The sequence below is a fragment of the Anopheles stephensi genome, chromosome 3, assembly GCF_013141755.1.
Source record: "Anopheles stephensi strain Indian chromosome 3, UCI_ANSTEP_V1.0, whole genome shotgun sequence".
NCBI classification, from domain to species: domain Eukaryota; kingdom Metazoa; phylum Arthropoda; class Insecta; order Diptera; family Culicidae; genus Anopheles; species Anopheles stephensi.
In genome coordinates, this window is record NC_050203.1 from 65434918 (window position 1) to 65459369 (window position 24452).

General features: G+C 44.0%; 1 protein-coding gene across 5 annotated transcripts in view; it reads left to right on the forward strand.

The window, feature by feature from the left end:
* Positions 1–24452, forward strand: part of LOC118511703 (lachesin) — a 100619-nt gene that overhangs the window by 2220 nt on the left and 73947 nt on the right. For 4 of the 5 annotated variants that reach the window (XM_036055116.1, XM_036055115.1, XM_036055118.1 and 1 more), the window contains one exon: positions 7826–9576. In XM_036055116.1, the coding sequence (XP_035911009.1) occupies positions 9507–9576 (70 nt within the window). In that variant the 5' untranslated portion in view covers positions 7826–9506. Of the gene's footprint in view, positions 1–7421; positions 7436–7825; positions 9577–24452 lie in introns of all 5 variants that reach the window. The other variant, XM_036055117.1, reaches the window with a different exon arrangement.

Sequence of the window (24452 nt, forward strand, 5' to 3'; positions counted from 1 at the left end):
GGTACCGATGTGTGCTGGGTGAAATGAGAAAAAAATATGATACCTTGCCACAACTTCTACAGAGCTTGCTGCGAGGTGGTGGCAAGGTACCGTGTTCCGGTACCGACCGGGGTACGCTCGCCCGGTGGAAAGCAGTTAATCGGATATCCGTTGAGTTAAGGGCGGCCGACACGCAGCGAGGTAAGTGTTGTTTAATGGGCTGTGGGCGTTTAATTTCCTCTTTTGTTCGATTCGATGCTCATGCTGCCGGTTGCTGGCCGGCTGGTTCGGGTCGGGTCCCTCCAGGGCCGGTCGGTGGGTACGGGTGGCGAATGTTAAATTGGATTCATTTCCGGGCTTAATTTTGTGAGAAATCGTCATACATTTTCGGGATAGGGATCGAAATTAGCTACGAATTGAAATCTGTGGCATATCGACGGGATGGGATTCGGTCGAGATTACACGGAGCAGTGGTCAGAAGTACATGGTTTTATCGTTTTACCGTTGAATTGACGTTGTCAGTTACAGATGCTAGTTACAGAATAAAGCTTTTTTTAGTCGATTGCTGATGTGTTATCATATTCAGATAAACATTTGGTCGTTCATACGATAGCTTTGAAAACATATACTTAAAGACTTATAGAGCAGTGATAGAATCTCATCTGGATCGTTTTAACGCATTCGATGGATAAAACTTCAAGGTGATCTGGTCAACATCTAATGGGAATATCAAGTCAAAGATAAACGAAAAAAAAAGTCTCAATAATTCTTGGTAACATGGACATTGGAGAATGCTGACGAGCTTAACCATCAATTCTTTGAATGTATAGGTAGTGTAGAATATTTTTTGCAGTGCGCTGAACCCGAACAAAAGAATGTTTGGAATATTTGAACGTTCAACGAAATCTGGACATTTCGAATATTCAAAATACAATTTCGTGAGTATAGAATGAAAAGTGGCAAAGAGCGTATCTGCTGTTGCTGGGCATGAATTTGAAACGATAATGATGTAGACTGTTTTTCCGAATGGAATCATTTTCCCAGATACGTTCATGCCACGAATCGCACAGATTTAAATAGTTTTCTTCAACACAATGATTTTGTTCATGGAACAACGTATCTAAAATGCTCGCTTCTTGGAATAGCTTCCGGTGTTTCAGAACAAATTTTTCCACTACCACTCGTCAAAAAATCTAAAACAGGAGCCTAGAACATCCCCATCACACATCCCAGTATCAGAAATCGGCCCGCAAACACCGAAACATCCTTAATGCGCCTAAGCTCTTTACGCTCCAAAAGCCATTATCGGCTAAAAAGACATCTTTGTCGACAACTGCGCACAATTGAGCACCGGAAGGGAGCGCACCGATAGCGCTAACGTCAAACGATCGGCGACGGCGGTGGCATGAAAACAATCCTGAAAGGATGTGTAATACCCTATCACGGCATCCGTCAAAGCGGGTCCCAGGGTTTTGCCAGAAGGTTCTGGTTGCCATCGTCTGGGACGGGTGGTGGACGGTTGCTTTACGCTTCCGTTTGCTTTCTGGTTTCGTTCATTTTTTTTTGTCCTGTTCCCCATTGTCCCTGCGATATTTGTGATCCGAGCGTGCCGAAATGGAAGCAATTCCAGCAACCGCTAAAGCCGATACGGAATCTGTTGGTTGATTTTCTGCCCGAGTAGGGCTTCTAGCCTACCGTGATCCATCTTTGATTCTTGTTTCGCACACACACGTACACGGAGTTACATTTTCTATCTTCGTTATCTGCTTTTATTTTCTCATCTTGCGGAGAGGAAGATCTTCTTAACAACATTACTCGTGCTTTTAACAGGCGAGCTTTGTCTCAAGCCCGAAACCGAAGGCTTAGCGTAAATTGTATCAGGCCAACACGGTGATGCTGATAAGCAGGGGCCTATAACCGAGCAGAACGTCTCAAGATGAGGAAAGCTCACCAGAATACGAACAGCGGGAAGGCCTATTTCTGCTGGAAGGGTGAATTTGTGTGGAATAATTTTCGTCACAAACTCCGTCACATCCAGCAACGTGCAGGCCGACTTATGGTTGTGAGGACTACTGGGTCCTGTCGTGTGCGTGCGTGTGTGTGTTTGCATTCCCATCCTCAGGGGAATCTCTCACACTGAATCATTTTTCTCTTCGCCCGATCCAACCACCAAGAAGGGGGTTGGAAAAGCCCGGCAAAAGATGGGTCAGGGTTTTATCATCGACCTTTGCGAAGCAGCTGTGGCACTTCTGTGCCGCTTGATCCCTTATTTTGAGCATTGGTTTTTTTTTTGGGGTGGCGAGGATTTTTGGAGTTCGCAAAAGTGGCCGGCTCTGGTTCGGCTACCTCTCCGTCCTGACCGATCCGGGTTTCCCGGGCAAGAGTGTTATTGCGCTTGGCGTTTCCGTTTCATTTGGTCGACCGGGGGTGGCGCCCAAAAAGGCACCAGACAGCATCATTATTTTCATCACCATCATCATAACGCTCATCAGCATCGTGTGATGGTGGTGGTTTGGTTGATGGTGATCTTTTTCGCCCACCACCAAATGCCGGACCATCGCACTAAAAGATAATAAACACAAATATGATAAGCGTTTAACGAAGTTACACTCACCCAGCGGTCGCACCGGCAGGAGCCGGACCGGTTGGAGGAAATTGAGTGGGTAATTTCGAAGCGGGTGCTTCCGGCGTATTTTCGGTCGATTTTTCTTCTCCCCATTTGCTTCCTCCTTCGGTGCGACGCGTTCTCCGCGGAGCGCTCGCTGGATGCTGTCGATTTATTTCACTCTGCTTTTGAGCGCTTCACCGGTGCGTCCGGTGGTGTCCGGGCAAAAAGGATGAAGCAGGACTCGTTCATCCTGGGAGCTGGAGCTTGACATTTTGGGCGCCGGTGGCGGCGCCGTGTCCCTGGAGGCTGTGAGCAATCCATTTTCATTTCTTTCTTCTCCAGCGGTAGAAGGTTTCGGGAAAATGGCATCGTTCACTTACCAGCTCCCAAGATCTGACGCAGGCTGCGATTGACGAACGATGGCTATTCATATTCCTTGAATGAACTCACAGCAGGGTGGGAATGGTATTTGGAACCGTGGTTGGCGTTTCTGAGCCGGATGTTGCGAAACGGTACACCAGTGTGTGTTTGAAAGGAAGTTTGGAGGAGGAAAAACATTTGTTGTGTTTTGTGCAAAATGAAATGATTGAGTGAAAATTTACCATTTGCTGTAAAACGAATTACGTTTGTGGTTATGGAAGGTAGGTCTTGCTGGGTATTCGTTTCTGCAGGTTATGCTCTTGTTTGAGACTTCTTAAAAAAGTTCAATAAACTTTTGTTTATTTATAATTGTACATCATTTTAGTTGAATTTTTGAAGTAAAAAGTTCTCACGAGGATATCGTATAAAAGCTTAAGGAGTAAACCGAAAATATTCACATCGGTTTGGAGACATTTCTTTCTCCGAATCGTGAAAGGACAGCTTATTCCGGGTGAGCTCCAGGCCGATCCGTTAATCTCGTGAGCTTGGAATAAATATAAGAAATTTTAAAATTTGTTCTAATAAAATCAATCAAGAAGTGGATAATTTCGATGAAAAAGCGTTTTAGATGAATTCTTGGTTGACCTTAATCAAAATTTGCAGCTTAATTGGCAGAAACTCTTTTGGAGAAGACAATATACGATGATCAGCGAGAGAAATCCTTAAAAATTCAAAGCATCGATTGGTTTTTGAAGAGTTTAACCTACCTCTTTCAAATTTCAAGGCTGTTAAAGCAAATCAAACGCTAAAAAGACGTTCAGTTTTAAGTAGAACAGATCGTTACTTTAAGTCAGCTTTCTTGAACGTCATCGCATACACCATTCTGCTATGCTGTAAAACATAAAACCTTTCATTCAGTTTTCACTTCGTTCCGAATGTGCTCCTGCTGCCGAAAATGTGTTTCACACATGTATGTACACAATCGCCATCACGATTAGAAGCCATTGCGGCCCCTCTCCCCAGTTCCAGAAGGAAATGTGACGAAAAGGTCGCCGTTGGGCGCATTTTTTGTCGTTGTGTGTGTGTGTGTGTGTGTGTTTAGTTTTCCCGCCCATTGTGTTAGACTTTCCCCGGCAGCGAGCAACTTCCTATGCGATGGTCGGTCGGTAGTAGAGGCTGGTAGAAAAATATACGTTTCACGGATGATTGCAGGAGCAATGGGACGAAGATTGTTTCTTCGACTCGACCCGACTCCAGCGTGCCACTGGCGCCCCCCTCCAGCTAGTGGCGCTGGTAGGTGGACCAACCGATTGAAACAAATCCTAGAACTCGTCCTAGGTTTCGGATTTTATAGCTTCCATCGAGCATCGTGACTTGAAGTGCGGAAGTCAAGGGTGATGGTAAAACCCGAACCGGGTGGAGAGAGGGTGAAAAACGCTCAACTTAAATCCAAAAATATATTCTTCTGTCGCCAAACGGAGGCCCATGTACGTTCCAAGGTCTAGTGACCTCAAATCAACCCAAACAGAAGGAGAAGGGGAGTATAGCTGAAGGCCTCGCACAGCTACCGACAGTGGTTTCGGAAAACCGAATCTCATCGCTTTACTTTTGTTTTCCATTCAGCACGGTCTATCAATTGGCTTAGGCAAAGCCGAACAAAGGAACGGGATGGCGGTTCGGATGCTTGTGGACAGTTTCTCAATCTTGTTACAGAAGCAACCGAGCTGGAACGATTTTCTTTTCGAAGATTCCGATACCGAAAGAAAAGTTTGTTTGACTCGGTGCCCTGGAGAAAAAGAGCGAAGCAAAGTCGCTCCACCCTGAGGGGTGTTTTTAACCCACACACACCCACACACAACACCCCGCTTCCCATCCGTCTGAGGTCCGATTGAGAAGTTTGGAAGAAAATGGCTAAACGCTAGGAAATTGGAGCGGGTTTCTAGTGTCCCTCAAGGATGCACCAGCAACGCCCCAGACCCCAGCTTGGTGGTTTAACTTTTCCGACATAGTTTGCTGAAAATGGACGGACATGTCGTAAATTTTGCGTTTAAGGTATCTTAACGATTTGATTACAGAAACTTTCGGCTGTTGCGGGTGCTAGTGGCCGTGCTAGGTTTTGGGTGATGGTGGTGGTGGTGGTTCTGTGAGGTGGAACGTATCGAATTCGTATTGATATTGTGATGATATTAAGAAATTGGAGAGCACTCGATAGGAATGCTTTGTTGCGCAACGGTGGTGGATAGGAATTTTTCGAACAAAAATGTGCAATCACGAGAGAAAGGTAAACTTTGGTAAAGTTGTGTCAAATGCAAATGGAACGTTGGATTAAATTAATTGCTTCCCTGATAGCTGTCAATAAATATGAGAGCGGGTTCCCGGTTGTTCGTTTGAGACTTTGAAAAGGAAAATAAATTGAGCTTTCAAATGAAAAACTTCGGACGTGATGCAAAGTGTATTGAAACGGTTGAAGGAGATGATTAAAATGTGCGAACATTTAAATGCATTATGGGTTTTGATGAATAAACCTGCACTTAGTGCGCCGTTTCTTTGCTGACAGTTTGAAAAGGTAGGTCACCGAAATAGAAAAGAAAAAAAATCACAGACTTTGCATCTAATGATAATGTTGATGTTGTGGAGCCATCCTCGCTCCCCAAGTCAGGCCCAAGTCTCGAAATGTTAAATACACATCGGTCGGCCAAATGCTGTCTGCAACCTTTTTATACGATGTTAATGAGACTTTGAAAACCGAAATCCGGAACGATTTCGGCAGGCTGCCATCAATGCCGTACTGGCCGAAAAAAGCAGGCTAGACTCTTCCCCTTTTCGGGAAGGAAAGCTTTCGGCACAAAAACAGCCCAACGTCCCAGAAGTGGTCTGGGAAAAAAGGTCCGGGAAAGCAGCATTTGTTTCTTTGTTGTCACAAGCAAACCGGACGCTCTGGTCTCTGATTCTTCCTGGAGAGCCGAGTCGAGACGGAGAGCAAGATCGGGGTGTTCGGGGTTGCAGTTGGTGAGGTCGTGTTGGGTGAAGATAAAATAATTTTCGGTTTCACTTGATGACAAGTGAGAAAATGTTTTGGGCATGTTTCCGGGCCTGCGTCTAAGTGAAAGAAGCCCACCCGCCCTCCTCAACCTTCACGTTCGAGGAAGTGAAAATGAGGCATACTTGGGCAGGGGCGAGGAAGTAACAAAAAAACTAAACGAGAGAAAATTGAGTACAATGTGCCGGGTGAGTGTCCTGCTCGGTGTCCGGAAAACACCGGAAGGACGCAAAACGCAAATAAGGGTTAAGTAAGGATGTTTTAGGCTGGGACGGGCGGTTTGCTACGGGAGCGTGCCTTGGGAGTAAATATTTGTTGCGGCCTGTTAGCTTATGCGACCTCGTTCAGAGTGCTTCCGTGGATCGTTGTGTAATTAAAATGGCAACGAACCGGCAACTGGCTGTGGGCTGGGTAAGGGGTGACCCTTCTTATTGAGATTGTTTGTTTCGAGTAGTGTGCGAGTGGAAGCAGCTCGAGTGGTGGCGAGCAGGAAGACAATAGAGGAAAATTTCGGTTGCAAAATGTTGCGCCTAAAATCAATAGTACGAAAATGGGAAATGACTGCGGTAGAGGCAGCGTTCAGATTTGAGGTGAAACAATGTGGAAGGAAAACTATAATTATAAATAGTGGTGGAAACGGTGTTTAGAGGGTGAATAACGTGTGAAATAATTGATTGTCCGTAGCGACCACAGGTATTGTGGAATAATTAATTTCCGTGCTAAGAAGCTTCCACATTTTGAAATCGCTTTTATGATTGGCTTTTCCGTTTTGTTTTCAGTTACATAAAAATAAGTTGAATGCAAATGGGTTCCAGGAAACAATACCGCAATTTCAAATTAAGAAAAAGTTGTGGGTTTTAATTCACAGGAAACCACTCAAAATACTCGGACATACTAAAATTTAACTTCAAAGCTGTATAAAGGCTGCTTAAAGGCAACGCAACCCAAGGCAATGCTTTGCGGCTAGTTAAGTAGAGAATAGAAATTATTATATTTATGTAGTTACTTTAATACTCTTAGTTTGTGGCTTATGGGAACTAGGATGCTCGATAGTAGGAGGAACTAGGTATGTTTTAATGGCCAAGTTAGACGCACAAAACATCGATTTAAAGATAAACTCATACAAAATGGTGCCACGATTCTGTGACAATTTTTTTTGGGTTTAAATAGTTTGTGGTTTCTTGTCTGGAAGGCGCTTAAAAGAGCATTAAACTATAGTAAAATATTTATTGCACCTTCAATCGTAGACATATTAAAATCGATTGTTTAAGAAAAGAATTCTGTTTGTGACAGTTGATAAAAAAACTTAAGCAAAATGTTTAAATCCTGTATTAAGTAAAAATGTTTTCTACCTCTTGATTTAAAGCATCTCGAACAAACGTGATTTAAGCTTGCTTACCACATTTTTGTTCTCTTTCTTTCATATCATTCCAGATTTTGCGCGCCCCGTATGCAAAACCGAACAAAAACCTGATTGTGTGGTGTAGCAAAAATATTACGAACGTGATAAAATGCTAATGTTTTACATCGCGCGTTGAAAGCACAGCGCTGTAAACAGATTGTCCCGGTGTAGCAAAAACCCGGCCAAGATAAATCGCGATAGACGAGCAAATCCCACTCCCGTGAAAGAATATTGTTGTGACCGTCTGGCTTGCCCAACCGAAACTACAAACACCGGCTTACCGGTGGTTCATCTGATAGAATAATAATTTTCTTCTCTGCAGCAGGCTTAGCGCGCGATAAGTTCCCGTCTGGCCCGGCCTGAGTGCTAGCAGAAAACTAGAAGCTTACCATGATCATCAGTAGAAACATCCTTTTTTGCTCTCTTTATTTTATAGGTTAAAAGAAGTAAACAAAACGTGAAAGCGACGACAAAAAAAACCAACACACACATTCATAACAATATTCATGGTCCGACAAGGGCTGGTGTTAGGAAAAATTGGTGCCACCCAAGTGAGTGAAGAAGAACGCGAAAAAATCTGTCAGACATCGGCCCAACAGCAAGTGGAAACGTTTCCGGCCTTCAACCGCTTCCGCGTTAAAATTAAAACCTTTCCCCGCGGTCTTTGCAGCTGATTGTCTGCAGGAAGAAAATCGGCCCAAACAGTGTTGGCTTGTGAGAAAAACAGCAAGCAAAAACTGATGCGCCAAACCGAACACAAAGAAAGTCATCCGAAGGGAAGTTAAAATCTAGTCACAGTGAAACAATGGTGCCAATGCACGAACCGCACACCGAAGCCCAACACGGGCCATCAGTTCGGGGCCAGCGGCCGGCTGGGGCTGGGTGGCCGGCGGCAAAATCCGACAGCACTCGCAAAGGGTTGCCTGGCGCCGGGAAGAAAAACGTCATCTGAAATTCGGTCGGAAACAAAACAAACCAAAGCCACCAAACTCCCCCCACCCCCAACGTCCAAGCCTTGCCAAGCGAAAAAAGGTGAAGAAGAGAAAGTGCAAAAAGAAGGAAAAGTCGTCACTGTTTGTTAGTGTTTTTTAGTGATTATTTCCCATCCGATTGCATCCGCGCTCACCGCGGTGGTCATTGTCCTGCGGGTCGTGGATGGTGGAAAACGTTCGTTACGGTTCCAGCTTCTTTTTTCCTCGCCCCGAGAAGGTTAAGCCCGCTGAGTGTGTATGTGTGTGTGTGTGGTAGGCAGGCTTAAAAGTTGTTACCCCTTACTCGCTCAAGTGCAACTGTGTCTGTGAGTGTGTGTGTGAAGGTGCAGGTGTATGTGCGCGCGTGAGGCCATGTGAGCCTCGTACCAAGTGGAAGAAAAAATAGTGTTTGAGCGGAATTTTTTTGGCTGGTTTTAGTTTCCCAAACGTGTTAAAGGGTGAGCTTTGTGAGTGAAGAAGTGTATGTGTGTGAGTGTGTTTGTGTGGTGGTGCTTCAGATTTTTCCACCGATTCCGTCAGTTGGGTGTTACCGCGCGGTATTGCACTTGTTGGTTTTTTCTTTCTCCCCCGGTGTACGAAAGTTTTCCCCGGTGCGCTTATACCTTTCGGTTCGGTAGTATTTGCATTTCCATTCCCGGTTTTCCCGGTCATCATCTCGGGTGCCGCCATCTCGTGGGTGTCTTTTCACGGAAGCGGGAAAACGCCAGACCGGGTGGAATTATTCGTGGTTTGAGCTTAGCTTCTTTGCAGCTCACCCTTTCACCCTCCGGTTGGGTCCGCTCTAGAGTTCCATCCATCTGTGACTCCATTTTCAGTTTTCCCTTTCGACCCCTTTTATTTGCATTCCATTCGTCCGGTAAGCGAAAGGTCAGCGAGCAGCATTTAGGCAGGCCCGGGCCTGCTGGTGAAATTGTGCGGTGTGTGACATTTTTTCTCCCGGTGAACACGGTGGCACACGGAATTTGAGCCACATTTTACGAGTATCATCATCATCATCATCAACCGCGCCCCCGGAGCCGCTGGACGTGGCGGAAAAGCGAGGAAAAGGTGAAACGAAATTCGGGAAAAACTATCTTTCGCGCTCTCTCTCGGTACACGGGCATACGGTAACGGGGCAAAAACATCATGGAGATTATTAAAATAACAGTTTTGCTGCTGTGGTCCGTCGCATCGAGCGTGCTAGGATTAGCGAAAGGTGAGTGTTTGTGCAAAAGGTTTTTGCCATATTGTTTTCCTTGACAGTGTACGCTGTGTAGGGTTTTTTGTTTTCCTTATACGTGGGTTTTTTTTTCTGAGCCACCGAAGACTTGGGCTTGGGTATTAGAGCGGATGAACTATGGGCGGGATTGGCGCGTTCCATTTTTTCCATTAGAATTTAATAGTCACAGAGACAAACATTCTTGCCACGGTGCTCATTTACCGAGATTTTGCTGCAACTATTCTCCGACGTCAAGTGGGCCCAGCTTATGTTCTTTGACAATGGTGAGGAAAGAGCTAAAAAAAAAAACGAACCTTTCTTCGGTGCAGAATAAAAAGCTGATGTTTTAATTGCTTCAGAATTTCAGCATGTAGGTGGATACTTTAGGGCGAGCAAACACTTCAGCGAGGAAAAGTTGTTTTAATGGATGAAGCTGTGGGGCTACATCGTAGTTATGAGGGCTTGATTTAAATATGGCAATGACTTTTATCACCCACCAAAGGAGGATTATTGTCGAGGAAGAGCTAAACAAACCATACGGGATGATTACATATGGCAACACAAATGTTCCTCACTTGGTATGATTTACAATTGAAACATTGATTGAAAAAATGCAAGGGGAATAATGGAAGAAGAGTTTAGTATAATTAAAGTTAATGGGAAAAGTATTGCAGTAGATTGTGATAAATTGTTTAAAGCTATAGCTGATAAAGTAGACAAATATATAATTGTATGAAGAGCTGTTAAATGACACCTGGACACATACGGTCTCATGAAGACACATTTGGCTGCAAACGACAGTCAAAGCTTCAGTTATACCAGTATTACCGCATGTTCCATGGGAGTGCAGAAATACTCAAGAGTTTTACTGAAAATAAACCTACCGAAATCAGTTTCGTTACTAGTACTCCATATAAATCATAAACATAGCTAAGTGCTTGCCCATTCTGCAAGCAAATGTCCCAGAGCGATGTCAACCTTGTAATCGATAAAACTTTGCAGCAGATCGATCAACTTTCCCTAATGTGCACAATTTTACGCTCAATTAGGCGCGATTGCCGTTCGTTTCAGAGCTTGCGCGACGAACTATGTGCCTGGTTGGTGGATATTGCGAAATATTGCAACAACAAAAAAATAGAAAGACGAAAACAAGACTTTGTCGATATACTTTCGCCACAGTTGTGCGATGCCTTGAGCGGGAGTTGGAAATGATAGGGAGTAGAAAAATCCGGTAAACAGCGCTAGATCGACGACCGGGGAAAACTAATAATATTTCCAATTTATCTTCCCGGTAACATGGTGCGTTTGACTTTGGTGCCTTACATCGCTCGTGCCGTTTGGATGTGTCATCGATAAAGGAGCTTTACTGTATCCGGGTATCTAAACTCTTTCAAACTCTTGTTGTGCTGGTAAATCGACTTTATTTGTTGTAGCAGAAATCGATGCATTTCTTAAGCAGATCTCTTATTGTCTGAATGTTCCATCAGGGCTCATGCATAATTTCCGTTCTACGACATAACGACCATAAGAGCAAGCTGTTGGCAAGTTACAGTTTAAGTTACCGTACGAACTATACTTACAGATGCACATTAAAGTGTTATTATTATTAACTTTACTGTTATTGCTATATCCCGCTGTTCCAGCTTTCATCATAGAGTTCCACTAGAAACAGCTGGTGTTTCAAATACTGCACTATGGCAGCGGAACTCCAATACTCAATTCTTCATCAATTCTGATGCTCTGCAGCACACTGTTCAACTGCACCTAGCGAAAGGCGCATCCAGAGGCGAAGGAAAATTGTCTGAGCCTTGTGGTTAGGATGTTCTTGATTCGTTTCCGAATCCGAAACCGGTGCGGGATGAAAGTCGGTTAAATTTCTCCAAATAGGAAGAGGAAATTCGTTCGTTTCACTATCCCCCGGTACACGGTACGGTAGATCGTTTTTTGGAGGCGCTTGGAGCTACTGGCACTAAGGATTCTCATCTCGCTTTCATTGAACAGATTTCCCTTTTTCCTTGCGGCACAATTTCTGCAACGCATTCGGGCTGGTGTGGTTTCGTGTCCTGTTTTCTTTTTTCACCGCCCGTTTCATCTCCGAGCAGCTGCATCTGTTCGTGTACGGCGCAGTCCGTCGTAGTCGAGCATTGAAGCAGAGAAAGGACAACGCTGAACATGAATAGCATTGAGGCAGACGAACAGCATTCTCGAATGTACGATGTTTGGTGGAAAAGCGATGTGCATAGCCGGTGCATGCCAGTGCGTGGGAACGAGACGCGGCCACGGAGCACATTTATTTCCTCGATTTGAAAATTCCCACCCGAAGGCGTTGGGCCGTTGGAAATGCTGCTTTCTTCACGTTGCGTCGCTAGTGTGGGTCGGTCGGTTGGTTCGATGTGCTGGAAGCAGCTGGAATGCCCACAATTTGTCGGCTGCGGTCGACATTATCAAAACATGACAGTTATGTAGTGATTCGGTCCAAATTCTGTTCGGCGAACGCGCATTCAGTGGGAAGATGTGCTCTGTGTGTCTGTGTGTTTTTTCTGCTTCGTCTAGCGCCCGTTTCTCACTGCAACAACGAACTGTAACGTTTGTATAACGAGTTGTTTGCACAGGCACAACCATGGCTGCTGGGTTCTGGTCTTATTTGGCCAACGATTTCGATCGATGCACCGTTGCCCATTTGAAGGAAAGAAGCGAGAAACTGTGTTTATGTTCATTCAATGGATTATGAATGCTGATTTTTATAGGAGTGATAATGGGTGAGCTTTAACTTGATGATTCCTTTTAATATTTTTGAGGAAATTCATATATTAGCTTAAATTTTTACCGATGCATTTGAAAATATTCGAATCATCTTACAAAAATGACTCCACATCCTCGTTTATCGGACAATTCCACGTTTGTTATTGAATGCTAAAACCGTTTCGGAATCTTGCACTTACCACGGCTCATAATAGACTCATCATAGACTAAGTGAAAATTTTAAAGTGCTGGCCATTTTCGTGACTAACCAGCCGACTGGAGCTTGGACAATAGCATTCGCAACAAAATAGTGAATCATCCTACTAACAGTTGGAAAGGCATCTTCATGGTAGCAGTTCTTTCATTGTCGTCCCACTCGAACGCGGTTAAGTGGAATCTGTCAGTTTTTGACGGAGTTTCAATCCCAGAAGCACACGCTTTCTCACAATACTAGGAATCTTAAGGTTGCGTACAGTCTCAGCTTCGTCTGTAACCATGAACACGTGCTGAGAGAAGAAGTTGCTAAGGCTGTAATATGAACGGTTGCAACTAAGAGCCTTGTGGTTAACTCCAATAGTAGTTTTTTCAATATCTCATCAGGATTCTATCTATATTTTACCTGGTCTCTAGTTGATGCAGTCTTTGAACCTCAACAAGATAATGTTTAGGATGACTTTTAGTCTTGTTTTAAACATCACAAACGATCACTTTAAAGCTGAGATAACCTTAACATCTGCAGATCGCCTATGTGTTTAAGCGGATGTCATGACATGCAGCACTTTAATCGGTCGTGGTAGGTATTTAATGACGGTCCTCAGTGTCTCTTACAAGAACTCTTACAAGATCTGGTGCAAAGGAGAGCCTCAAGTCACTGATGTTTATCTAATCAGTGCATCCCAAGAACTGTCCAAGAAATATTGACCCGAAGCTTCGATCAAATGTTAATGTTTTAGTTGGCTTTTCAATAAAATTCGGTTTGATTTTAACAACGTGATGCTGTATGACTCCTGAACAGATAAAATTCATTTCCTAAATTTACACCTAAAAGTATTTAATTAGATTTTGTTACGTTGATTGCATCGATCAAACCACATGTGCTGTAATCTATAATTTATTGCCATGCTAAGGCTGCCAACTTTCAGCACTTGAAACTCGTTATCATAATATTTAATATACCTAAGCACTGGAAGCCGTCTGCTTTCGACAAAGGTTATAACACTCTGCATATAAAGCGAACCTAAATGAAACCTCAAATGTAAGGCATTTTCCAATTTCAGGTGCACATTCAAAATTCAAACCACTGCTTAGCGCCCTCTCTCTCCCCGAAGACAAGTAGCCCGGTAAGAAAGTGGCGACCTCGGAAAGAAAGTCTTACCTTACAGTTAAGGAAGGAAATTAACACCTAAAGCAGACGATCATCGTGTGTGCGTGCGCCTCAGCGAAAGAACCTTTTCAATTATTCCGCATCAATATTGTGCGCCTCGCACTAACTCACACGTCGAAATGATAAAATATAAAATTTCCCTATTTCCCCCCACCACCCAACTCACGGTACCACCGATTGGCACCTCATCCGCTGTGGGTGGGTAATGACGCCATTACTGTGACGCGCATACGTGCGCAAGTTGAAAATCACGGGCCTCGGTCCCGGTGCTGCCTGGATCGGCCGGTTGGCGTTGATCCGTAAGCGTGTGGAGAAAGCGTTAATTTGCGGCACGTTTCTGCGCCTCGTCGGCATTGGTACGCGTGGCACGCGCTCACAAGTACTGCCGCCACAGTGCGCCCGGAAACATACCACCGGTGGAAAATCGCATTCCCTGGGAACAAGGCGTGGCGAAGCATTCGTAGCATTTGTACATCGTTTTTGTACACCGAATCGTTCCCCACACCGAACCGCCGGCACACAGTCACATTTGGTGCGCGGCTGGTGTTGATAAGATGGGGCGAGAAAGTGCTGCTTCGCTTTTCCTCCCCCTCCAATGATCCCGTTCCGTTCCGGCGAGAAGAAACACGAGCCTGGATGGAACAATTCTTTGAAATTACTTCATTTCCCGGTATGCAGCAGCGCGCTCATAAAATACCATTAATATGTAATGAAGTGAATCATTCATAATTTACCTCTATCTCATGCCTTCTCGTGCAAACTTCTCGTAACTGCACCTGCAACTTCGTACCCTGCAAACGCCTCCCCCCCAACACCCTTCCTCCCCTCAAATCACTCCCACCTAACAAAGCTATCCCGACAGGTTGATTTCAGCCGGGTAGAGTTTCGCAGCGTTCTGCAAACGTTGATAAGCAAATGGGGCACACGGGCAAAAGTTCGCACCTTGCACGCATCTCCACGGCGATGACTGCTGAGGTTGCTGAGGCTTTATGCCGGCATTTGGAGGCGTAAATACGCGAAAAGTTACGCGCCGGAGCCGAAAATTGTATTTATTTTAACCGAAAAGTAAACCAAAGAGCAAGTTGAAATGCTCGGAATGGAGCTAGGTTCTGGTGGAGAAGCACCCGAAAACGAAGAGGTGTATTATTTTATTCTTTTCATGCACTCTTGCTTTATACCACGAGACATCAGTTTTTATCACCGACGAACAGTAAGGACGCTCTGAGGACGAAAAATCGAACACCGATCTTGGGACGGTTTGTTTTTTCGATGTTGTTTTCCTCGACCAGCTGCTTACCTGCCCGAGCAAGGTTTCACGAAAATGATGCTCGTTTGGGTCCCATGTTAGGCGACGATAGCACAAATACACATAAAATAACTTCCCATCGTCTAACACCTTTTTCAGCGGTAAGCGGCTTTTTTTATGACTCGATTTCCATCAACCGGTGGAAGCATCCAAAAGCTGGGGTGGCGCCTCGGACAGGCTTCGTAAAACAAGAATTTCATCCGGGCTCCGGGTAACACTTAAATGGAAGCGTTTATTTCTTTCTCGGTAGAAAGTGGGTCAGAGGCAATGTTTGTTGGTTCGTTTCAATGCACTTGCCCGCGAGGTGATATTTCGCGCCCGGTACCTCGGTATTTGTTTCGCGAGGCACTAGTTGTTTGGGGGGCGAGACGAAATAATAACTTCGAAAGCATTTTGTTTAGTGTTGGTATGAAAACGTCATTCCGATATCACTTTACTTAATGAAGCAGGATTATTGGGGATCACGAGCAAAAAGGGTGTTGCAGTTTGACTTGATGATATTTCGAATATTGGTTTAATTTTATAAATGATACCAGCAAGAAGAGTTGTTTTGCCGTGATTCTTATTCAGTAAGTTGTAAGGCTGTCCTTACATCATCATCGAAAATTAAAACTAAGGTTTAAGTTGAAAAATTCTTGATATTTGTTTGTGAAAATGTATGATGGAGGCTTCTAATTTATAAAAGGAACTCGAAGTGGATTCAGGAATAGCATTCAGTTTTTTAACGAGTATGAAACCGGCATCAGAGTCATAGAGGCTTTTTGGCGTGAATCATCTCTTGAGTTGGTCTTTCCAGGTATAACACCTCCATGTTCCTTCGTCTAACATTAACATGTTTCTGCTAGGGTATTGCTTAATAAACGAGGAAAAAAACGTTTTAAAAGCCGGAGCTCATGCCACGCTGTAATTAGTTCATTAGGGTAATTAAGCATTTTTGTTTCAAGATTACGTCTAAGTCTAAGGTAAATAGGCTTATGAAGAATTAAAGTGTAATATATTGTGTTTCAGGACATCCATCTCGCTGAGAAGATATATCTTAATGCCAACCGCGAATGTGACGAGATTCTCGACTGATCATCGGTTGAACCTCTGTGTAGATCTCAAAACATTCCGGAGTCTCAATCCCGAAGTTGCTAGCGAGGGTTGATTGATCGAACTGTCTTGGGTATGCTTGAGCACTTACTTCTATTGCAATACATGAGGGAAATCATATTGACAACGATCACGTCGGCACCGTTTAGTTTTATTTATTTTATTGGCAGCAGTCATGAAGCCAAGAGTTCTGATGTTTGATGCTTTGATGTCTCTCTGGTCACTGCAATGTTTGCAAGGAGTGATTCGATAACTCTTAGGGGTTCATCGACTTTTAAGTGAACAATTTAGAGAAGATGTTTTTAATCTTTTAAGCAAAGCTATCTACTATTTGTGCATTCCATGAACTTTTTCGTAAAATTGAAGCAGTCCACGACTAGGAGCGACTTCCATCCATCAATGAATTAGAGCCGATCACCACTTTGCATTAGTTGTGTCTCTACGGATTAGTCCAATAGTTCTGAGTACAATTCACATGTGCTAGATTGATTACATTGCACTGTTTGTATGCCTTGCGTCAGCACAGTAACTAGAACACGACGAAACTTGATCACTGTTGTCTGCAGCAAACTACAACGAAAAGGAGAATATTTTGATAAACGAAAACGAAAACTCTCAAAAACATGGACAAAACAGCACTCAAAACAAAACACATTGCCCTCCGGTCGAGGCCAACGAACAAATAAGCAATGTGAAGCAATCGGATTGCTTGGCGTCTGGAGTCCCGCTCGAGCATGAGGTTGCTTGGGAACCTAACTTGATGAATACCAATCGCTTGGAGAACAATTTTTCTTGTCCTGACCCGACCGATTTCCCCGTTGTCTGGCACGTTCGGAATCAGTTCGAAATCGGATCAGCTTCGAAAGATTTGTTTCACATGAGCAAAAAGTAAAGCGGGGAAAAAGCAAATTCGTCTGTATATAAATAAATGACTGAGTGAGCCAAAGTCGTCCCCAGCCTGCCGGAGTGGGGCCACTAACCGTGGGGACAAGTGAAACGGAGTGCAGCAGACGATAAAAGTTGGTCGATAATTTATCAGCTGCCCATCGAAGTGATTTTCGTTGTTTTCGTTTGTGTGCAGCCAAAAATGCAAAAATCGGGAAAATCGGTGACAGCTAAACGAATAGAAAACCCTTCAGCGCTTTGTCTTTGTGTTCATTCGGATTGTTGTGCTTGGTATATTTCGTGCCTCTGCTGGTGGAAAGAGGTTGTGATAGAATTTATGTACCATTCTGGAATGAAGTAGAACAAAACCTCCTCACAGCAACGACCAGCACCGACAGGTTCGAACGTTCGAAATTCCCTTTATGGTTCTTTGCATTTGTGTGTTGAAATGATAAATTGTTTCTCGATAGACTAATTTGAATTTGCAAATTTCAATCCAAGCATCGATGCCATCGTGCACATCTCGATCCATCCGCACCGGAATGAATGTCAACCTGTTTGCTGGGCACTGGAAAAATAACCTTTCAATATTTTATTTATGAATTGAAAGCCAAAACCACTCACGAGCCATTACTTAACGGAACGGAACGCTTTGCCTTTTGTATCGTTGTAAAACATTTTATCGATTGTTCAACAGGCAACAATCCTCCAACCAGGTTGCGAGTTGATCGTTCAATGCCAAACGAACGATATTTTGAGCATACCGCGCACCATTCGCGTAAAGTTTTCCCGCACTCGAGAAGTCATGCTATTAGCGTGAGGTTCTTGTCGGTTGAGTTTGATGCATTTCCATCGAGTTTTAATCCAGGTCAATGGTGGAAAGAGCTCGGTGCACTGCTTTCAAAATCGTCTTGATTTTTTCTCCGAACGCTTGGAGCGTGAGCGAATCCCGGGGCGCAAGCAGGACGGATTGCCAAAGTGCATCTAGCGTTGAGGTCCCGTGCGGGTTTTACTGTTTGGCGGGTCATTTATCATGTATTTGGAGCACCGATTTCTATTTATCAAGCTCGATAAAAATTGATCCTTCCGTCGGTGGAAAGGCAGAAGGTGGAAATTCGAAGTGTGGACGAGGGAGAAAACACTTTTAGTTATTGGTGCGCTCCACGAGCTTCTTGGAACATCGTGAGTTGCATTTGGGTTAGAAAATTCTTCGAAACACAGCACGAGACCCTTCTGAAAGTCTCACTGGTGAACTTGTGAAGTCAGCTGAGCCAAAAACGGGGAAAAAAGTGATAGTGAAAATAAAAGTCTGAACATTCGTGTTTTAGCTTCATTCACTTTCAGCATACTTCATTCGTTGCACTCGATTGCCACGAGTTGTTTTAAAAGTAGTTTGAAGACAAGTTTCCTCCAAATCAATAGCGAAAAATTAACCAAGGCAGAACACACGAACTTCTTTCAAGCTCTCACGTTGTTCTCAGCTTGTTTTTTGTTGAAAACCCCCCAGAAGAAACGTGCGTCCCAAGACGGCCACTACAGATCACCCGAGTTGCCGTCCAGAAAGTTAGACCGACCATCGAGGGCAAGGATTTTGATGCACTCACGCTTTATTGGGAGCTTCACGAGCTTTCCTTCGTTCCATCGGGCACATCCTGCTACGTTCGATTGTAAGAGGCTGTGGCATTTTTTTCTTTACATCTTTCCTCTCCCAACCCATATTCATCCGAGATGATAAAGACGGCCGAGAAAGAGAAGAAAAAAAAAACAGGTCTCACGCTGAGTCTTTGAGACTTTGTCTTTATGGTGATGTTGATAGTGGGTTTGTTTGGTTCATTCGCCCTTTTATCTGTCTTTTCTTCACGCTTTTTGCTTTCACGAGACAAATCTGTCTGACGAGTTGCGAAGGAAATGGACAACTTGGAACCATGTTCCAGCTCCACTAGTCGAAAGACGAAACCGAATCGAGCGAATGATTTCTTCCACGGGTTCAGCCATACAGTTACTCCGAGTGGGAAAGCGTAAGGGCAGGAATCGAAGCTTCTCCCGTAGAGCTTTATTGCTTTCGTGGCCGATCGAACTTTATGCAGCCAGCTTGAGTAGCCTTTTTTCTTCCTTTTCTTTCTCGCTCGATCCATGCTCTGTCCCGTGCCCAAAAGTAAGCAGCAAACTTTGCGGCACAGGGCACTGTGGCTTTTTTCCGTTCGGTCGGCTTTGATCGTGATGAAGCTCCCTGGAGCGATCGGTCACAGGACTGAACAAAGCAATAGTATCTCTTTTGCTTGGAGTGTGTGTGCTGGCATGGAATTTTTTGCCACTTTGATTCATTGAAGTTCAGGCTGAAGCAAAGCGTACCAATCGAAGAACCGAAACGGCATCGGATTTATAAGCTGGCTGCAGATTCCCTGCCGATGCCGATGGTATGGGGGGGTAGCCACGAGCATTATTTACCTTGTTCGGGTGGTGTGCCAGTGAGACGTCGGTTGGGATTGGTTAGGTCAACTGACCAAAGATTGGCCAACATATTTCTTGTCCGCTTCTTATCGCTTGCCATTCGGAATCGAATCGTCGACTTATTGGGTTTAGTCTGTTCTTGGGATTTTTTTGTTGTTGGTCGGTCTCTGACTCCCTGCTTGCTCCGCAAAATACTGTGCTTTGCAGAGATGCTTTTAGCAGTGATTGATATTTTTTCTGCATTCTGTCGAAGTAATCGAAAGGTTATGGCAAACAGAGCAAGGATTTATGAGAGCTCAGCACTTGAAGTATGGCTTAGCTCGTGATGCCAACGAGAATATAATATGGTTTCAGCCTTTGTGCATCGCAATTTTGCTGGAGTTTATTTAAGAATCATTCTCTTTTTGGTTCCGTAGAGATAAGCAGTTGAATTTTAAATATTTTCTTACATAGTTTATGACATAAAGTAACTAGCAAATGAAAAATATTTGAAAAATATAAGAATGTACCTCACATTTTTCCTTGTCACTTTTCTTATATAGTCAGGTCTATTCAACTGGTCAGTAAACAATTTTAAAGCACCAATATTCTCAATGTTTCTCTCATGAGAAATTGACGAAGAGGAAGGTTAATATTTGCCAATGCAAACTGAAACACATTAACCTTCTACCAACAGCAAGGATAAAGGCGTATGCTGCTTTCCTGCAGTCAAAAAACAACCCGTAATGCAATGAAATATTCGATGCCGGATATCGTTCACTGACCCGCCCGGACCGGAAGCCAAGCCGAGTCTGACTTTGATGTCCGCCCGTTTCTAATCGTCCTTGACAATGGCCGGCCGGTTTCATCCAATTACTGAAGTGGCAAACATTAGGTCATCCATGCTGCACAGCCATCACACGCCATTAACAAAACATAATCCAAGCGTTCGTTCGCTTGGCATCGTTCTACCCATTCCCGAGCGCTCACTGCTTCGGTTCCGTGCTCTACTGTTCCCGGCGTTGGTTTGGGATGAACGAAGTATAAAGAGCATCCCGGGGAAAAGCTGATGGGAATTTCATAGTGCGTCCGGTTTGCAGTAGGCCCGGTTTGGTTCGGTTCGGATACTGATCCCTGCTTCCTGACAGCTCGCTTTCCGGTTGTAGTCTCTTGTTTTCGGTGCCTGATCGAAAGCAGCAGTCGACGAGCACTCAAAAAATAAACACAAAAAAAACGAGGCTATGAAGGGAAAACGAGGTTGGGTTCGGTGTATGATGATGCCATTTTGACTACCGTGCTGGCGACTGTGGGTGGGAATCGGGGTGAGCAGGAACTTGAGTGTGGTCTTCCGGTGCTCGAACAAGTAACTCGCCCGTTCGGTAAACGTTTGGTCGTTGGTCGTGGATTGAATTCTCAAAGGAACCCTTCTCCCACCCTTCGGGGGGTGACTTTGGACGGTTGGTCGTGTCTTGCAACAGCTGGACGAGCAGCTGGCGCATGGACGGCATACAAACAGCTTCCATGTCTTTCATAGCAAAGGCCAAGCGGGAAAATTTTCGGGTGATTCCATGTCCGAGAGCTCGTTGTCCGGGCTCATTGTAAGTCCAACTGGTTGGAAAATGTTTCCCCACAGTTCGTAGCCACGTTCGTGCTGCCCGAAACTGAACAATGTTTGAATAGCCTTTTCGTGGGTTTTTCCCAGTAGCCTTTTGCTCACTTTATGACACATGCCCGTCGTTAAGCGCCAAAGTCTCAAAAATCAAACAATGTGAAGCACAAAAATCACAAACCACCAGGCGTCTCCATTTGACCGGGGTTTGCCCGCCCCGCTTTGCTAGAAGTAATTATTTTACCAGATTAAACTATGTTTTCTGTTATTAAATAACACATTTCTAAGTTCTTTCGTTGGCCACTCTAGTATGCTCATAGTGTACTTTAGTTAGCGGCTGGTGAGTGTGTGTGTGTGTGTGTTTCGTTGCGTTGGCGTCGTTTAACTTTTAAAGCTGCTGTTACATCTGATTTCCACTTCGTTGCCGTTCAAGGCCACGATTCCAGGGACGGGCTGGATCGTTATCATGGTGGTAAAATGTGTTGCTCGAAACGTACAGAAACTTTGCTAACCACATTACCATTGGCACCATCCCATCGTGCCGCACCGGGCGCCTCCATGCCTTGCAGGAACATGATCTCCTGCCACACGCGCGCCTAGCTCATTGGTGAGCTAGCGGTTGGGCTTCGATTGGCCGTGTCTGTGATTAAATGTAACTAGCAGTGAGTAAACTTTGACGCTTGACGTGTCCGCCCTGCTTGATGGCACGGTCATGGCTTCTCGCTATATTTGGATCTGTAATTATAAGTAGATCGTGTGAGGTAGTGTAGCATCTCTGCAGCCCGGAATTAGTTTAAGGGCAGTTGTGTTGCGCACGTGTGTGATAAACCACACTCTGGTATGTGTCTTTTACTGAAACAATATTTATTTAATAAGAAAGCTTCATTTACGCCTAATTTTCTGGAGAAAATATCTTCAAACAGATACAGCATTGTCTTCACGAGCTTGAAGCAAACACGTATGATATTTCCCCTGAATTATCGATATCGATTCCCATGATTCATTCAACAGGCACTGTTACGAGGAAAACAAATTGCTTCCCACTAAGTAAATAGCTTCTCAATGCGTGTAGTCTTCTCAGTCTCCTTCGGCGCTATTCTCGAGAATCGAGAAAAATCGCCATACTCTAATCAACCACAAGATGCTCGCATGAGACCCGCACACGCATCATGTACGCAAAAGACCCTTCCCGCATGATAATGTGTGTTGTGCTCCACGGGGAAATCATGCTAAAACAAAGAGTTCAACAAACGCTCATAATGGATTTTGTGCGCCTGCTAGCAGCGAGTCGATAGTTTCTAGCACGGTTCATAGCGCGTGCGGTGTGGCTGGAATGGGTGAGATGTTTGATAATTGTGATGTAATTAGCCGTAACAATAAGTGGTGCTGGAACATTTTGGGTAACGAGTAGATGGTAGAGCACAGATGGTTGCTGACGGAATGTTAGGATTGAAGTGCGCGAGTGATGGTGTTCGACGGTTGCTCCTGTTGTGCTCCTGGGACCATTAGGGATTATTGGTATTCGGGACAATATTTCTTCAGAAACCATTTTTGTTTGTATGAGACCGTTGCATAATTGAGGTGAAAAAATTTCAAAATTTCATAATTGAGTAAAAGTGTTCTAACAGGCAAGATAAGGCTTCAATTTACATAAAATAATGCATAAAATCTCTTGTTTATGGAACCAATCAGCTCTAGATGATTATAGCTTGCTAGAGAGTAAGCTTGTATAGAGGCCATTGAAAATATACTGTCTTAGTGTGTAGCAAGTTTAAGTTTTCTCAGTTACTCATTACAAATTTAACAAAAATAAGGGTTACTTGTTTTTTAAAATGTGAAAAAAAATTAATGAAGAAAGTATTATCATTATCTTTTCCCTCGTTTTAGCATCTCGTATAGTGCTTTATTTTTAAATTACTATTAATATTGCTCGAAAACTTGTTTAATCTTCTTCACTGAAATCATTGTCACTTCATCATGCATTCTCCAGTAATCATAACCCTTATAAATCAGTACCACATAAACCTACACACTCGCATCCATTCAACCTTCACCACTTTCTCGCTTTCTTTTCTTCTCGCGCAGCAGCGAAAACCAGCTGGAGCACCGGGAGAAAATAAATTAATTTAAATTATTTCTGCGCCACTAGAAATCATAAAACAAATAATCAGCAAAGAAGCCGCGATATAAAAAAAACGCTCAGCTTCCCTACCGCGGAAGGCAAGAGCCAAACATCATGCAGTGCCGCTCCGGCGGAATAAAAGCGTGAGCCATACTGTGTGCCCAGCAGCGCTCCTCGCGTGTGGGCATTGGCGCGTTCCCGGACTTTTTTCCCGGACTACCTACCCCGTTCCGCTTTTCCAATATTACGGTCGCTCCGCACGATACCGCTCATCGGGATGGAGCGAACGGTTTTCGAGCATTTTTCCTCCGAAGCTGTGGACTTTTCTGGTACCGGGTGTACGGGAAAATCCTTGTTTGATTAAGCTTTGTAAATATGTGTGGCCAAAATATGCTTTCCCCGAGGGGTAGCTTCATTGGATTTGTTGATGAGGAGAAAATTTGGCCACGAGGATATGTTTTGCTTCCTCGCTTTTTGGATAAAAGCACTTCATAAAGCCCTGTGCTGTGGGAGGAGGTTAGGCGAGCAGAGGGTCTCTTGATACTCGAACTTGATGGTAGGAAATAAAGAAGGAGGAGAAAAAAAACGTGAAAAGAGCCACCCCGAAAAAGGGAACGCGATTTTAACTCGATTTTGCGGCAAATTGTGCTGGTGGTGTGCGGTGTTTAGCGCTGTGAATGGAGCTGAACTAAATAGGTGTTGTAGTGTGTGTGTGTGTGTGTGTATGTATTTTTACAAAAGATTATTTTGGGCTCAATGATGCTTCCGCTGTGCTGCTGGATGGTGGATTATGAAAATGAGACACTTTAGCGTTATTGTGCGCTTTTTATTCATCCACTCGGTTCCTGGTGTGGAAGCTTGCTAAGTGGACTGGAGCTTTACAGACAAGTACCGTACAAGTATAATACTAGGGTAGGCTGGCAGTTGACTGATTTTGATGAGTCCTTGTGTGATAATGCGTGCGCGTTACAACATGACGATCATAATCTGTTGATGATTTATTTGCTTTTAATTCACTCCTTCATTCAATATGCTTCACTTGTCGCAGTCTGCGAACGGGAATGAGCACGTTTGCTCTTTGGATTCTGCTCTTTCGATCTGTGTTTAGGCTTAAGTGATAGAATTATGTTCATTATTATACTATTTCTCTATGTTTTGTAGATGTCATTCTAACATCAATAAAAGCAAGATTTATGTGTAATTATTCCAACAAGGTATTTAAATACATGGAAATTCTACAGCAAAATGAGACCTTGCAGCATGTACTCCAAAAGTCCTTCTAGTCGAGATTATTTTCTTGAGC